This window comes from Molossus molossus, unplaced genomic scaffold (genome assembly GCF_014108415.1).
Source record: "Molossus molossus isolate mMolMol1 unplaced genomic scaffold, mMolMol1.p scaffold_m16_p_28, whole genome shotgun sequence".
NCBI lineage: Eukaryota > Metazoa > Chordata > Mammalia > Chiroptera > Molossidae > Molossus > Molossus molossus.
Genome location: NW_023425364.1, coordinates 1,250,447 through 1,267,007, shown reverse-complemented (window position 1 = coordinate 1,267,007; position 16,561 = coordinate 1,250,447). Strand labels below are relative to the sequence as shown.

The 16,561-nt window shown below is 50.6% G+C and overlaps 1 protein-coding gene across 7 annotated transcripts in view; it reads left to right on the top strand.

Annotated features, from left to right (window-relative positions):
* The window catches only part of LOC118641334 (myosin phosphatase Rho interacting protein), a 156,324-nt gene extending 146,921 nt beyond the window's left edge, over nt 1-9,403 (top strand). For 3 of the 7 annotated variants that reach the window (XM_036278461.1, XM_036278460.1, XM_036278458.1), the window contains one exon: nt 2,985-9,403. In XM_036278461.1, coding sequence (XP_036134354.1) covers nt 2,985-3,056 — 72 coding nt within the window. In that variant the 3' untranslated portion in view covers nt 3,057-9,403. The remainder of the gene's footprint in view (nt 1-2,984) is intronic. The other 4 variants (XM_036278465.1, XM_036278459.1, XM_036278462.1 and 1 more) reach the window with 3 other exon arrangements.
* Nucleotides 9,404-16,561: the final 7,158 nt, after the last annotated feature.

The following is a 16,561-nucleotide window of genomic DNA, read 5'->3' as shown; positions in this document are numbered from 1 at the left end:
AAGCTTTCACTGGGTGCCATTAAAGGCTACACAGGAAGGAGGTGGGAGACTGTGTTGTTCCATGCATAGACCTAACTTAGTGCTGACCGAGACAGTCAGTCTGCTAGAAATGACTGGGAGGGCACGGGGACCCGTCTGGACATCTGATCTTCACAGGAGGGCCGGCCGTCACGCCACAGGTCCCGCACTGGAGAGTGCTCACTGGCTCAGCTGGTCTGACCTCGGTAATCCCCTGGGAGGAGGGTAGGGACAGCAGGAAGAGCACTGGTCCTAGGCCAGCCCCTGTCAAGGGGACCCCAAGGGGTGGACAGCAGGTCTCTTGCTCACACCCCCTGAGCTTTCCTCCGGGTGAGGCTTGGCCTGAGCTGGGGTGGAGCAGGTCTGCTCTTGAAGAAGAGCTTTAGGAAATCCAAGTGTTTTACCCTTAGTTTGGTCTTGTTAATTTTTTCTGTTGTTGTTAGTCCTCACCTGAGGATATTTTTTTCTGTTGCTCTTCAGATAGAGTGGGAGGGAAGGAGAGGGGGAGAGATAGAGAGGGAGACATCGATTGGCTGCCTCTTGCACCCTCCCTGACTAGGCCTGGGATCGAACCTACAACCCAGGCACACGCCCTTAACTGGGAATCAAACCCACAACCCTTTGGTGCGGAGGCCGACGCCCTAAACACTGAGCCACACAGCCAGGGCCATTTTGTTGTTCTGCAGTCATAAGCCTCTGTGACCAAATACGGCTTAGGCTTAATTGGAAACTTAGTTTGGCCTATTTTGTTTAAACATGAAAAACATTGTTCAACAAAAAGAAAGCTTGTTCTTGGTTTATGGTTTTCACACTAAAGATGCTAGGCTTAGCTGTGGCTGCCAAGTCCCCGTGCTGTGAAGAATGGGGACAGAGGGTCTGCGAGGCCTTTCCGGGGGCCCTGCGTGGTGCTGCCCTGTTGGCCCAGCTGGAGCAGAGGCAGAACGAACCAAGGGACCTGGGGGGGCCCCAGAGCATTGACTGAGCCCACGTTTGGCCTGGCCACGCTTCCAGGGTGAGAAGAAACCGCTGGGTTGCAGGACTGGGCCTGCTGGTCCAAGGAGAAAGATGGGACCTCCTTGCACATGTCCTTGTGGGCGCCTCTGACGCCACAGGGCCGGACCTGGGCAGCAGTGTCGGCAGGTCTCCCACGGGGGATGACGTTCTTTTCCCTGATTGTTTTTGGAGACACCCCCACCTCCCATGGGAAGACGGTAATGAAGTCGTCTGGAAACTGAATCTGTTGTTGGCGCGTTTGATATGGGATCTGACATGTACGGACTTACACGTATACTCTGTTTCTACATCGACCCTCACGCAAGTGCAGACAGTCTCAGTGCCATAGAGTCAAAGCAAGCTTGTTGCTTTTCTGGATGGCAACCAGAGAAGAACGTTTCCCGAGAGCCCTCCTGGAAGCCCTGCCTGGTGGTGGCAGTGTGGGTCATCGAGGTGTTCATGGAGAGGCTGGCCCTGTGGGACGGAGGAGCTGCAGGGGGCTGCACCCCGAGGGACCTTCTCTGGGGCACAGGGTTGGGATGAGTGTGTTAACAGCTGGCGTGGGTGGCGGTGCATGGCCTTGGGCCTGCTGTAGCCTTGGGCTGCCCCCCAGCCCCTGCTCCCTTCCTTCCTGTCCCTAAGCACAGCAAGGACTGTCCACCTAGTGTCCGGGCACAGAGGGCACACATCCAGAGCAGGGAATGAATGCGCTGTCCCTTGTGTCTCAGGAGTGCAGTGCGTTGCTATCCCAAGGGACAGCCCCAGCCAGAACAGCAGGGAGCCAGGCAGTAGGCTCAGGGCAACCAACTGCCGGGCACACAGCAGCTCTGGACACGGAGCACTTAGGAGAAGAGGCTCGAGCATGTTAGGTGCATTAGGGGAAGTTCAGGTTTGCAGTGGGGTGTGGGCTTGTCCCCATCCTCCAGCCTGCTCAGTGGCAAGCTCCCAGAGTGCCCTAACCAGCTGCTCAGTGGCGGTCCGGCTATACCAGTGAGTCAGAAAGGGTAGCAGGCGCTACTGCACTTACTCATTACGTACACTGTTCCACAGTGTGTGTAGTGACAGCTTGTTCTGCGTGAAGTTGAGGGGGCAGCTGGGTCCCATAGATTCTCACAAATGCCGTCTCTGGAGCAGCAGGCTGCACTTCCGAGGCCCACGGGACCAGTGTGCTCGGTTGTGGCTGGAACCGGTGCGGTCATCTGGACCAGCGTCAGGGCCTGCCTGCAGTCTCGCGTCAGCTCTAGCACATGGAGCTGGGAGCCCGGCAGCTCTGAGTGTGAGGCTGAGATCTGTGTAAAGATCAGACAGCAGCTGAGGAGCCTGGCCCGGCCCTGTCAGTGTTGGAATTCCTCTTCTCATCCAGAAATGGAGTCTCTGGGGAAAGCCTCCAAGAGCCAAGTGTCACTCATATCAGGGCACACTGATGGGCACTCTCAGAGCCCCACAAGAGGAAGGTTGGTTTCACAGTTTGCAAATCTTAGATATATTGAGTGTTCCCAGATCCCCATACAGTAAACTCAGCAAGTTCCTCGTTGGGGAGGCTGACGAGGGTCAGGGGCCGCAGGTGCTCCTCGGAGCAGCAGGGAGGTGGTCTCCGGCCCTCACTCTGCCAGCGGCGTGCCAGGAGCCCTGATCGTAAGGGAGCCAGGCACAGACGGGTCACAGTCGGGAGGAGGGTGTAAGTGGGTGGGTTCCTAGTTCTTGGCACAGTCTTCTCTTCCTGGCTGAGTTGGTCTGATCGCTGCTTGTCTAAAGAGCCCTAAGCTCAGAATTCAGCTTCTTACACTCACAGACTTGTTTTTCTGATGTTTTTTCCTTTTTCATCAGATAACACCATTTCACAGGAGACGACTCTCCTTAGCATGCCCCACTAACCGTGAGGAGCCCTCCCCACCCCTGCCCCCGCTCCTTGCCTCTGACTATACCTTGTGCCACCCGGGCTCCTGACTAAGTGCTTTTCCTGCTCTCCCCAGAGTCTGAAGGAAGGCCTGACGGTGCAGGAACGCTTGAAGCTCTTTGAACCCAGGGACTTGAAGAGAGACTGACTCCCGCTCAGTGTGAGCACATGCCCTTCCCAGCTGGTGGCTGCACAGCCGAGCGCTCCTTTTCGTCTGTACCTTTGTTTTATTATTGTTGTTGTTGTCATTATTAACTCTGGGTGTGGACGCATGAGAGAGGTTTATGGGTTGTTCACACCATCCCCTGCTGTGTTGATTCTGACTTCCTGTTGTCTTTATCCAATTTTTTTCCATGGTATTCTAAAATAAGCCAAGCCATGGGGCTGAGGGCCGTCTGCTTCAGCGGGGTCTGTGTTGGAATCCCTTCCCACCGCGTCCCCTCACGCACTCGCTGTCAGTATTAAGGCCCAGCAGCCTGTCAATAAGCTAGCTCTGTCCTGCCGGGCACGCTGGGCGGAACCGGGTCCAGGTGGCTGTAAGTCTGCTGCGCGAGGTCCAGCCCCTGGGAGGTGGCTTTGCCTGGACCACACCACTGACAACACACTACCCTGCAGGAGAAGCCGGGGGGGGGGGGGGGGCGCGCGCCAAGGGCATGGCCCGTCGCCGTGACCCCCACTTTTAGCTCGGGAGAAGGCCAGCATCTGTGTGTTCCGTCAGCGCAGCCTAGAACCACACCCAACAGTTGTGGTGAACTTTCACAGCCTTGAAAATGTCAAAACAGCCTTTCCTATTTTTGTTTGTTTTTATTAAATCTGGCACAAAACTCCACCCTCTCATTCCTTCCTCCGCTCGCTCCTTTCTGGGTCACCAACAACCCTGACTTTCCATAGCTCCTTGGCTTCTTGGCCGGCGACCTGGGGTTTCAGACTGTAGTTGCAAATAGTGACGAAGTCCCTCGGGGAATTACTCAAGGGGTAGAGGCTTTGCTTTTGTCACCTGTCTGAAAGAAGCCTAAGTCAAGAAGAAAGTGCAGAGGATGTCAAAATCAGACGGAAGTAGCCCATTATTTTGCGTTCTGAACTTTAAATTAATCTGAGATCTGAAGAGTTCTTAGTGTTTAGAGAACCTAACGTACACCTATGCTGATAATTCTGCTTTAACAGGTTTAGTAAGATATTTCTGCCACAGAGCACTCCACAGCACTTCCTGAGAAGATCTCAGGTTAGGTCTGTTGTGGCCCCAAGACCTCTGTTCATCCCAGATGAGGAGCGCAGGCAAACCCAGTGGGTCAGCTGTGCTTAGAGCCGGGGGCGCTCGAGGGGACGTGTGGGGAGTCGCTCTGGTCATGCTGCAATGTCTCACTCTGATTGCTGGAGTCAGTCTGACAGTCTCTGGGAACACAGAGACGGGGGGGTGCGGTAAACACGTAGCAATCACCTTGCTCAGCATCTACATTTAATCAGTGAACACGGTCGCTGAGACAGGCCAGACCGAGGCCCCACGTGCTGTCATCTCACTGGGACAGACTCAGCTCCGCTACGAGCCTGTCCGGCTCCTGAGTCCTGAGAGTCTTACCCCACTTGCGTCACCCCCTTGTTCCTCCTCTTCCACGTGTTTAAAAGCAAGAGAAAGTTAGTTCTGCTCCTCACTGTCCATATCAGATGCCCCTTGACACGTAGATGGGCAGCGTCTGTCTGATGGACCGTGTTGTTTTGTGCACAGGAATGTGGGGGCCCTGTGGTCCATGCTGTCTCCAGAACAGTGTGCGCACACGTCCAGGGCAGGACGATGTGATCTTCAGCAGGCATGGCAGATGGGCCTGTCCCCTGGTCTCGGAGGGCTTCCTCCTCAGGCACAGTTTCCTGCATGATTGCCCTGCTGCCTCTGGGGACTCTTCTCGGGCAGCCTGCCTCCAGCCCCTGAGGTTTCTGGGCGGGCCGCGCAGGAGTCACACTCCCCTCTGTCCTGAGGCTGCCATGAGGGTCTGGACTCGCAGGGCTTTGAACAGGTCAGAGCGCATGTCTTCCACTCCCTGTCCCTGGAGGCTAGGGCTCAGGAATCCTGGGGAACACAGGTTGAGTGCAGCGTTTGGGGCTTGAGGCAGAGACTGGGGAGGACCTCTTGTCACAGTGGCCTCTGTAACAGACCCTCCTGATGCTCACTCCACAGACTGGGAGTCGCTTTCTGGGGCTTGTGCAGTCTGCGGGTGACCAGAAAAGTGACTGGGAATGCTAAGATGAGTGAGAAACGGGGGCACCCTGGGTCCTCTAACACCAGCTTGGTCCTGCTGCAGCCTCCCAGAGTGTGCTGGCTGCGTGTCCTTCCACAGTGACACCCCCTGCCAGGCTTCCTGCTGCTCAGTCTGTTCTCCACCTGGAGAGAGCAAGCAGGACAGAACGGGGTTTTCATGCACAGCCTGCGTGTCCCCTCATGTCCTGCACAGCCTCCGCTACACCCTGTCCTCCGTGGGTTCCCTGCAGGGAAGAGTTTAGCCACCTAACCACCGCCTGAGAAAAGAAACTACCACCATGTGGAAGCTGTTGGTTCCTTTGTTGTTAGAGAAAGGTCCCCGGGCTGAGCCCTGCAGGGCCATGAGCACAGGCTGCAGTGTGCGCACCCGCCTTCCGGGGGAGTGCTCCCGGACGGGCTCCTCGCAGTGGGCATCCCGTGCCCAGCACTGCTCCTTGTGCTCTGCGAGCGCCCATGGATATGCTGTGGTGACCTTGTCGACGGAGAGGACAGTGCGCTGGTCTGGGTCTCGGAGCGCGCACAGCCAGCGTGCAGGCGGACGCAGCACCCCGCCGTAGCTCCTGGTGACCAGGCTGTGTGCGGCCCCTGGCACAGGGTGACAAAAGGGCACTCTGCCGCTAGGGGGGAAGCTTGTGCGAGAAGGTGTCGGAGTCAGTTTGTGGGAGGAAGCCACGGCCATCCTGGAGTGATGGGTGGAGGCTTGGTGGGGATGTGCGGGTTGTCCAGAACCGAGACAGGTGCACACAGGGACGTGGAACTGGTCGTGCCACAGCATCCTGACCCAGCTGCACGCTGACCCAAAGCTGGGCCTCGGGCCTTGAACAGGTCAGCTCAGGAAGAGGGGCCTGCGGTTTCTAAGACAGCCGTGAGTCTCGGAGTCTGCCTGAGAGAAGTTCAGACACGCAAGGCCTAGAAACAAGACTGATGGCCAAGAGCACACACTACAGAGACGTGTTTATGCCATTTATTCCCCACAAAGGCAGATGGAAGGAACACACCTTTCCAGCCTGGGAGGGGAACAGGTCCTTTTCCTCACTGCTGCAGTGGTCCCTTCAGCAAGTCTTTATAAACTCGCCCTGCGGGTGAAGCGGCCTGGTGCCAGCCCTCCCTGCAGGGCCGGAGGCCGAGCGCAGCCCTGTGACCTCTTTGCTGCAGGTGCAGCCCCGCCAGCCTTAGCCCGTGAGCACTGCGGCAGCCCAGCTGCCCTCTCCAGGGACCAGCTGCCTTTCTCCCGAAGAGGTTTCCTTCCTCCCGCATTTCTTGTCACTCCCCTGCTTCCTGAGGCCCAGGTCCCTTTGCCTACGCAGCTTCCAGCAGGGCCTGTGGCCTGATGTGAGGGTGGGGTGGGGGAGGCTTCCCACTCCCAGCCCCTGCAGTGTCTTCATGGACCCACACTGCCCGCCCCCACCCCCGCCGTCTGTGTGAGGCTCTTCAGTGCAGAGCTGTCTTCAGTCAACACTCGTTTCTCCTGAAAATAAAAGTGGGTTCATCATCGTCCTAAGGAGGCTTGGAACTTCACATTTTCCTTTAAGACAATTAAAAACAAAACAAAACACAGGTTCAGTGACACCCCCACCCCCACCATCGAAAACAAGAGGGGGAAATTTGATATTTTGAAAGTTTTACAAAGGACCAGGAAGTACATAGCATTATACTTAAAAGGATTAAATGCTAAAAAACAAAATTTGGCGCGTGAACCGGGAGCTTTGCCTCACTGAAAAGGTCCATCATCAGAACATCTCTGCCTGGAAACCCGGGGCGCTGTGCTGTGCTGCCCCTCCGCACTGAGCGGACGGTGCTGGTGCCCGTGCGGCCTCCACGGGCCCTCTGAAAGGACTTGCTGGACACGTGCTGCTTCTGAAGACACCTCATTCCCATCGTTCAGGGAGGGGGCTGGTCACAGGCCGGGCAGCTAAAGCATCCCTTTCTTGGTCTGTGCAGACGGAGGACTCGCCAGTCGGTTTTCCTCCAGCATCACACTTATAGATTCACCATCTGCACGCTCCCCTTTGCTGGCTCTCCCGTGCCTCCAAGTCCCCACAGGTCTGAGCTCAGGAAAGGTCTTTTATTCACTGAAGGTCAGGTCTAAATGTCAAGCCCTCCGCTGTTCTCGACACCGAGCCGTGGACACAGTGGGACACTTGCTCCCTCCGCAGCCAGCCAAGTGCACTGGGCCTCACTGCCCTCGGGGACGGTCTGCTTCCCCCAGCAGTGCTGTGCGTTCTCGCACGCTCCAGTGCTCTGGGCAGCTCCTCCTGTACAGCTGAACCTAGACAAGGGTCCGCCTGAAGGGGGTCTGGTAAAACCACTTGTTTTGGGTCCTTTCATAGGGAACTTGACATAAACTCAATATGGAAACACACACTGTCGATCTCTCTCAAGTTCTGTCTGCTGGAAAAGACCCAGCTGCACTTGGCCTTGTGAGAACAACTGCTTCAGGTATTCTTGTTCCTCTGTAAAGGGCAGAGGCCCACTTCTCCGAGGTCTTTCCACAAGAGACTCACAAAGCAGGAATCGAAGCCCACACGAGACCTTCCCGGTGTGGCAGTGACGAGCCACTTGGACACATGGCGGGTCCCTTTCCTCTAGGCGTCCACAGGACTGACAGCTGAAGCCGCACTGCTGTGGGGCTCAGGTTTCTCTATACTTGTCTTGTTCAGAGCGAGCAGTGTGAATATGACTCAAGTTATGTGGGGTTTTTGACCGAGCTTGTGGGCTAATCGTAATCAGACATCCCTTTTTAAGACGGAGAACGAGCAGCTTTGGGTGCAGCCCTGAACCCTACCTAACGTGAAAAGGGAATGCTTTTAATGACTTCCTAAAAGCTTTGGTCATTGAACGGGCAGTTTAAAAAGCCTATAAACAGTATCTACAGTAACAAGAACCCTGCACCCAGATACTGCTTTTCATTGAGAAAAGTCTGGAATACTTGTTCTTGGTAGAGCTGTTTGAAATCCTGGAGGAAAACCAAGAGAATCAAGGATGTGGTAGTTACATCCTGACCAGATTCTTTCATATAGTGATTTAAGACTGGTAAGGGGCCAGTTTGGGCATCGGGGTCACACGCTGGGCAGGCTGCATGAGGGCCCGGCCGTGTCTGGTTCCTGGCTCCTGGGCTGTGACGGTGTGAGGCGGCAGGTGCGTGGCGCGCTCACTATACCGCACACGTCTCATTAGAGGGGCGCGGGAGCAGCCAGGCCAAGTACCGAAGAACTGGGCGGGCCAGCACAGGAGGGGTGGCCGTCGGGTAGAGCTCGGTGTCGGGGGCTCCCACGTGCAGTCAGGCAGAGAGGGCTCATCGGGTGGTCGCCCACCTGCCGCCTCACATTCCCACCCCCCTTGCTTCCCCTTCACAACCAGTGATATCACGTTCTGTTCTGTTTCATAGAAAGCTAGAAATAGAGTAAGAACACTAAGTTATTGTGTTATGTTTATGTCATAAAACTTCCATTAAAATGGATTTTAGGATTTACCTTTAGTATTTACAACATATCTACTGACTTATTGTTAGGATTCAAACCAGTTAAGTGATAATTCATTCATGTGCTTTTCCTAAGTAATATTTATAAAATGTAAAGTTTCTAAATGGTTCCTCAACAATTATAATCAGTGACTTTTCTATCAGGGTGAATGTCTCAGTTCAGCTACTAAAGACAAAAACCTACTAAGCCAACTGCTGGGAGACGAACCACGTGAACACGGATGCATGTTCTCTGCTTGAGGAATTTGGGAATGAGTCACGGCAGTCACTCCTGCCACTGCCAATTATTTCCACAGTCAGGGTGACACGTGTTCAATTTTAACTGGGTTTTAATTTCTGTACTAATGCTAAAGGACAGTGTTCACCAGACTGAACGCCACGCAGAAGAATGCAGAGGCCTCAAGCCAGGTGACTCCTTAGCACGGGGAGGACCCAGCAGAGGCCCGGGGTGTCGTCTGTCAGGCTGCAGGGTCCTCCTGACAGAAGAGCCTGGGCAGGGAACCTGTCTGTTTTGACAAGTCACAATTTTATGGTTTAGTTTGAGGCTTTTTTTTTTTTTTTTTAAGTTTCTGATCAACTGTTCACTACAACTGAAGTATTACTTTGTCAAAATATTTATTCCTTTGTGTGACATGCTAGATTCCTATGGATGTGGCTGATCGTTTCTATTTTGTATATACTACCTAACTTTACATAAACTATATCATAATAAACTATTTTTGCATCACCCTTTGCACGCTGTGAATGAGGTTTTGTTTCATGGAGACACATATGCAAAATATGCTTTTAGGTCCAAAGTCAGAAACTTGCTGTATCTCTTCAACACTAATGGAAGATTCTCACCAGAACAATTAAGCAAGAAAAGAGGAAGGCATCCATATGGAATAAGTAAAACTGTATTTGCAGATGACTGATACTGTATATGGGAAATCCTAAGGAATCCACCCCAAAAAATCTATTAAATAAATGAGTTCAACAAGTTTACAGGATATGAGATTCATACACAAAAATTAGTTTATTTCTATATACTAGTAATGAACAAACTGAAATTAAAGCAATTCCATTTGTAACATCAACAAGATTTTTTTAAGTGTAAGACTTGTACACTGAAGACTACAAAACATTAAAGAAATTCAAGATTTAATCCCATGTTCAGGGATTGGGAGACAAAATTACTGTCAGAATGGCAATACTTCTACCTTGATCTACCGACTCAACACAATCCCTATCAAAATTCCAGCTGCTTTTGCAGAAGTTGATCAGCTGATGGAAAGGAACAAAGAGGACTCATGCTACTGGGTTTCAAAACTACCACACAGCTTCAGTAATCTAGACAGTGCATCTGGATTGACACAGATCACTGAAACAGAATGGAGAATCCAGAAATAAGCCCTTACATTTAGGATTAATTGATTTTCAGCAACGGTGTTAAGACCATTCAGTGGGGAAAGAATAATTTTTTACTGGGACAGCTAGCTACCCACATGCAAAACAGTCAAGTTGAACCCCCAGCTCACACCACACACAAAAACTAACTCAAAATTGATCTAAATATAAGCACTAAAAGGACTCTTGGGAGAAAAAATAGATCTTTGTGGCCTTGGTTTGGGCAATGGTTTCTTAGATACGGCACCAAAGCACGAGCAGCCAAAGTAAAAACAGATAAATTGAATTATAACGAAGTTAATAACATGCTACGGGGATCACAATAATGGCTCTCAGGTTATACTATGAAGCCACTATAATCAAAGCAGCCTGGTACTGCCACAAGAACAGGCATATAGATCAATGGAACGACACAGAGCCCAGAAACCAACCCACACCTTTAAGGTCAATTAATATTCAACAAAGGAAGCAAGAGCATACAAAAAAATATAAACGATCTCTTCATTGGACAGGTACAGTTGTCCCTCGCCACTCCGCACTTTGACTTTTGCGGCTTCACTCTCGTGGTTTTTTCAAACATATTCATTAAAAAGTTGATCGAGACAGTGAAAATGATACAGCACGCGCTTGGTTGTCTGAGTCAATTATACACCCCTGTATTACAATTACAATTACTGTATGTATGGACTGTAGGCCTATGTATTCGAGCACCCCCCCCCCCAAATCCTTCAACACCAGGTGCGACCACTAGTCTGGAATGGATTTACTGCGATAAACGAGGGACAACTGTATGTATATTTAAAAAATGCAACTAGACCACCAATTTACACCTTACACAAGAATAAACTCAAAATGGATAAAAGACTTAAATGTAAATCACAAAACCATAAAAATCCTAGAAGAAAACATAGGCAGTACAATCTCAGACATCTCTCAAAGCAAGAGTTTTGCTGATATGTCTGTGAGGGCAAGGAAAACACAGGAAAAGAAAAACAAATGGGACTATATCAAACTAAAAAGCTGCACAGCAAAAGAAACGAACAAAATGAGCCCTGGCCAGTTTGGCTCAGCAGTTAGAGTGTCAGCCTGCGGTCCAAAGAGACCAGGGTTTGGTTCCTGCTAAGGACATGTATCTCAGTTGCAGTTTGTCCCCGGCCCTGGTTGGTTGTGCGGGTGGCAGCCACTCAATGTGTCCCTTTCACATCGATGTTTCTCTCTCTCTCTCTCTCTCTCTCTCTCTCTCTCTCTCTCCCTCTCCCCCCCCCCCCCCTACCTACCACTCAATCTGAACAAAAAATGGAAAGGTGTCCTCGGGTAAGGATAAAAAAAAAAATTTTGTTTTAAATCAACAAAATGAAAAGGGAATCCACTGTATGGGAGAATATATTCGCCAGTGATTCATCTGATAAGGGTTTAATCTCCAAAATATATAAATATATAAAGAATTCATACACCAGGAAGACAATCCAATTTAAAAAATGGGCAAAGGACCTGAATACACAATTCTCCAAACGGGACATACAAATGGCCAATAGACATAGGGAAAAAAATGCTCAACATCACTAATAATCAGCGACATGCAAATAAAAACTACAGTGAGGTAGCACCTCATACCTGTCAATGGCTGCCATCAACAAACAAGTACTGGTGAGGATGTGGAGAAAAGGGGACTTTAGTACAGTGCTGGTGGGAATGCAGACTGGGGTAGCCACTATGAAAAACAGTATAGAGTGTCCTCAAAAAACAAAAAATGGAACTGACTTTTGACCCAGTGATTCTACTTCTGGGTCCTAAGAATCCCAAAACAGTAGTCAGAAAGACTATATACACCCATATGTTCATAGCAGCACTATTTATAATAGTTAAGATCTGGAAACAGCCCAAGTGCCCATAAGTAGATAAATGGGTAGAAAAGCTGTGGTGCATTCACACAATGGAATACTATGCAGCTGTGAAAAAAAAAAAAAAGATCTCTCTAGCCCTGGCCGGTTTGGCTCAGAGGTTAGAGCATCAGCCCTCAGACTGAAGGGTTGCAGGTTTGATACCTGGCCCTAGCTGGGGTTGTGCAGGAGGCAACCAACTGATGTGTCTCTCTCACATTGATGTTTCTCCTTCCCTCCCTCTCTTCCACTCTAAAAAATCAATGGAAAACATCCTCAGTTGAAGATTAACAATTAACAACAACAAAAAGATAAGGGTCTCTTACCCTTTGCAACAGCATGGATGGACCTGGAGATTATAGTGCTAAGTGAAATAAGCCAGTCAGAGAAAGACAAATATCACATGATCTCATTACTATGTGGGATCTAATGAACAAAATTAACTGACAGGTCGAAACCAGAGGCACAGAAACACAGTACTAACTGACAAATGAGGGGGGATGGGGGGAGACTGGAGGAGGGAAGGTGAAGGGATTAGCCTAATAACATATATGCATAGCCCATGGACACAGACAGTCACATGGTGAGGGCAGGGCTGGTTGGAAGTGGGCATCTGCAATAGTGTCAACAACAAAAAATTAAGAACAATAACATGCTGCAAACAAAAAGTGAAAAGACTGCCCAAATAATGGAGAAAAGACTTGCAAATCATATTTCTGATAATGGACTTGTGTCTAGAATATAGAGACCTCTTGTAATCAACAATAAAAAGGCAACCCAATGGAAAAATGGGCAAAGGACATGAATAGACATTTCTCCAAGGACAATATATAAATGACCAGTAAGTACATGAAAAGATGCTCAGTATCATTAGTTATCAGGAGAATGCAAGTCAAAAGCACAATGGGACACCACCTCGCAGGCTGGCTATAAATAGAAGTCAGATAACGTCTTGTTGGTGAGGGTATGGGGACAAGAACCCTCATGGTGCCGACGGGAATGAAAATGGCAGTCACCGGAACACAGGTGGGCCATGTCTCAATGCAGTTGAACAGTTTTGTGCCCCAGCAGTTCAAAGGCATTCACTCAAGAGAATTGAAAACCTGTCCACACAAATGGGAATGTTTATACCATTATCTGTAATAGCAGAAAGGTGGAAACAACTCGTTTGTCAGCTGATGGGCGGGTCAACAGAATGCTGTCGGTCCACACCACTGGGTATCACTCAGCCATAAAAAGGGAAACACTGACATTACAACATGAATGGCCTGGACACATGGTAAGTGAAAGGAGGCAGATACAGATGCCACGCGTTGGAGTCTGGGTGTGAAATCAGCAGCAGGTACATCCAGAGACGGGAAGCAGATGGGTGGTTACCAGTAGCTGGGGCTGGAGGGAATGGAGTGACCCCTAATGAAAGTTTCTCTCCGGGATGATGAAAATGTTCTGGATCAGATAGCGGGGATGGTTGTACAACTCTGTTAATATACTAAACACCACTGAATTGCATACTTCGGAAGGGTGAGTTTTATGGTATAGGAATCTCGATGTGTCATAAAATAATCCGTTGCTTTAAAAACCAATTCAATAGAAACTATAGTGCTTTAAATACAATGTGGTTGTGTGGGTTCCTTCAGACACTTGCCGTGACAATTGGTGGCAGACTGTTAAGGCCCAGTAGTGCCACCATGACCATTATTCGTTTTAAATCGCAAGAGTTTAAAGTACGTTAAACTTATTGTGCTGACATGTGATCCCCTGCACAACAGGTCTGTGCGGATGCTGTGTCACTGCCCCAGTTTAAGTGACAGCCCTGAGCAGAAGCTAGGAGGCTGAGTCTGTGGGTTGGGGTTGGGTCCCTGACTCCTTTCAATAAGTGACTGGGCAGCTCTTGGGGACATGACTACTACTTTTCCAGTTTCTCCAAGGGCAGCCAAGGCAGAACCTTGGAGGCAAAGAGCAGCTGCAGAGCACATACCACACAGGTCCTCCCCCAGCCTTCCTGTCCTGCTCAGGCCATGCCCAAGGGGTGTCCCACAGGGGTCTCCAGTGTGACTGCCCACCACTGGACTAGCCCCCAAGTAATGCTGCTCAGTGTAGCCACTTAGCCCAAAGCATCTTCTGCATCAACTAAAGATCCACTACCTGGTTAATTGGCTTTCATGGACCCTGAAACCTGATGTGAACTCCACCGGCTCAATGGGCAGACCAGACGTGCCCATCAGCTCCAATGCCCCGTGCTGGCCTGGCGACTCCTGGTCACACCTGTCCTGTCAGAGCAAGGTGCGGCCAATGCGAAGGTCAAGGGCTCCAGCAGTTTTGTGCAAACACCTCACCTAAGTGGACACACAGCAGCCTGCAGCTTGGAGGTGGATTTCAGTGCTGCCCATCCTCAGCCCACGGCCCTCCAGGAAGTGTTTTAATTGCAAGTTGTTTCAGAAAGGTTAACAATCATCTAAAACTCCCCACATTACAAAGATGTTGGGACAGCGAGCCACACAGTGTAAATAAAGTTACATTGAAATGGTGAGATCCTCTCATGGTTCTTCTATTTTTTTTTTTATCCTCACCCGAGGACATTTTTCGATATTTTGTTCAGATAGAGAGGGAGGGAGGGAGGGAGGGAGGGAGGGAGGGAGAGAGAGAGAGAGAGAGAGAGAGAGAGAGAGAGAGAGAAACATCGATGTGAAAGGGACACATCAAGTGGTCGCCACCCACACGACCCAACCAGGGCCGGGGACAAACTGCAACCGAGGTACGTGCCCTTAGCGGGAACCAAACCCGGGTCTCTCCAGACCGCAGGCCAACGTTCTAACCACTGAGCAAAACCGGCCCGGGCCTCTCATGGTTCTTAAAACATCAGTCTAGATGGCCTGGCTAGCGCACTGTGCGTGCACCGTCTGACACACCTGATGCTTGGGGAGGAACACACAGTCCTCGCTGAGACCCAGGCCCCGCTAGGCTGCACCTGTGCCCCAGGTCGGGCAGGTGGACTGGACACTGCCAGAGCTTGCGTGTTTCTTAGGAAAACTTTGGGACACCCTACAGAACACCTTTAGGTCTTACTCCCTGAGAGACGCTTATGTTCAACAGTTTAAATAGCTGCATGCTGCTCCTCCCCCGTTGCCTGGTATACGCACAGCAGCCGGGCCTTGGCCGCGACGAGAGGCAGACATGCAGCACCAGCTTTCCAGAAGAGGAGCATGTTTATTCAGTGTGGGACGGGCAGGGCGTCCCACAGCCTCCCCTCTTCAGAACATCCTCTTCTAGAGTATAGACTCAGACAAAAAAAAACACGTTTATTGTAAAACCATTTTTTGTGATTTCTAATCCATATATTACACTTTGTAGCTTCAAGTAAATAAGAAAAATTAACTTTGCGTTTAATTGCTTGACACCGTAAGTCAAAGGTAACTTTACAAAGGGAAAAACAAGCAACACTGACAGTGTTCAGGTGGCTGTGTGACAGGGAAGGAGAAACCCAGCAAACATCTCAGGACAGGCTGCGTGGTGTATTACAGAAATATAAGGGGTAAAGCATCGTTCACAAGCCCTCTGAGCTATCTATATACAAAGACACATGTTCTGGAATATTTCACAAATGTATGTAAGATACCTGTTCTAATCACCTATGAATGTCAGACCCTGAGCTGAGAATAAAAGTAGATCTGTGAGGTACCCCAACCTGAAACTGGCTTCTCTTCTTTGGGAAACTCGTGGCTGATTACACTGACCCAAAATGCAATTTAGTGAAGTCCACGGTTAAGCAAGTGAAGGGCACTTCTAAACACACAGCATGTGATGTGAGCATGTGAAAAGTTAAAAGCACAACATGTGGAAACAGGCAGGTTCGGGCGGCTCACAGTCCTTCCTGACAGACCACAGAAGACAAGGGAGCTGCCGAGGACAGACATGTGCAAGTGTACTTGTCTCAGTCATGATGCAAGGACGCTGGTGAGAGGCACTCCCTGCGCCCAGCACCCTCTCCTCTCTCACCTGTTCTCCCTCCTGACTTCTTCCCTTCCCCCTTCTGACTGAGACCTGCCAAGAAGCCACCCAGGAGCTGGTGACAGCAGGGATGGAAAGGCTGCCAGCGAATGCCAGGGTGCAGCTGTGCTGGGAGTGTCCAGGCCAGGGCACAGGACGAAGAAGGAGCATTTCAGTGGACACCGAAGGGCTGAGCTGACTGGTTGGCCAGAGCAGGGGATCTTCTGGAATCAGGAGAAGGATTCCAGATTTTCAACCCTGCAGCAGGCCCTGCCCCTTTTCTGGGCGGCAGAAGGAGAAACCCATCTGAGCCAAGGCAAGTTCCCGAGAGCACGCTGCAAAGACGCTATCGCTGCCTTTATTTTGGGGGGAAGGGAAAACCTCAAAGCTCAATGCTAACAACTCACCTGCTGTTGCAGAAATTTCCTTTTCCTTTTAACACTGAACACTCTTTAGTCCCCGTTAGTATTTTGACTAACGAGAGTTCATCTGAATGATTTGTCTCTCGCAGGGCGCAGTCTGCTGCTAACCGCAGCACTATGGCACTGGCCGGCCTTTGGGTCCCCCGCTCCTTGCGGGTTCGGTCTGCCTTCAGCTGCAGGTAGTACCAGTAGTTCTGCCCCACGAAACACCTCTCTCCCCAGTTCCAGACAGGTGAGAGCACAGCT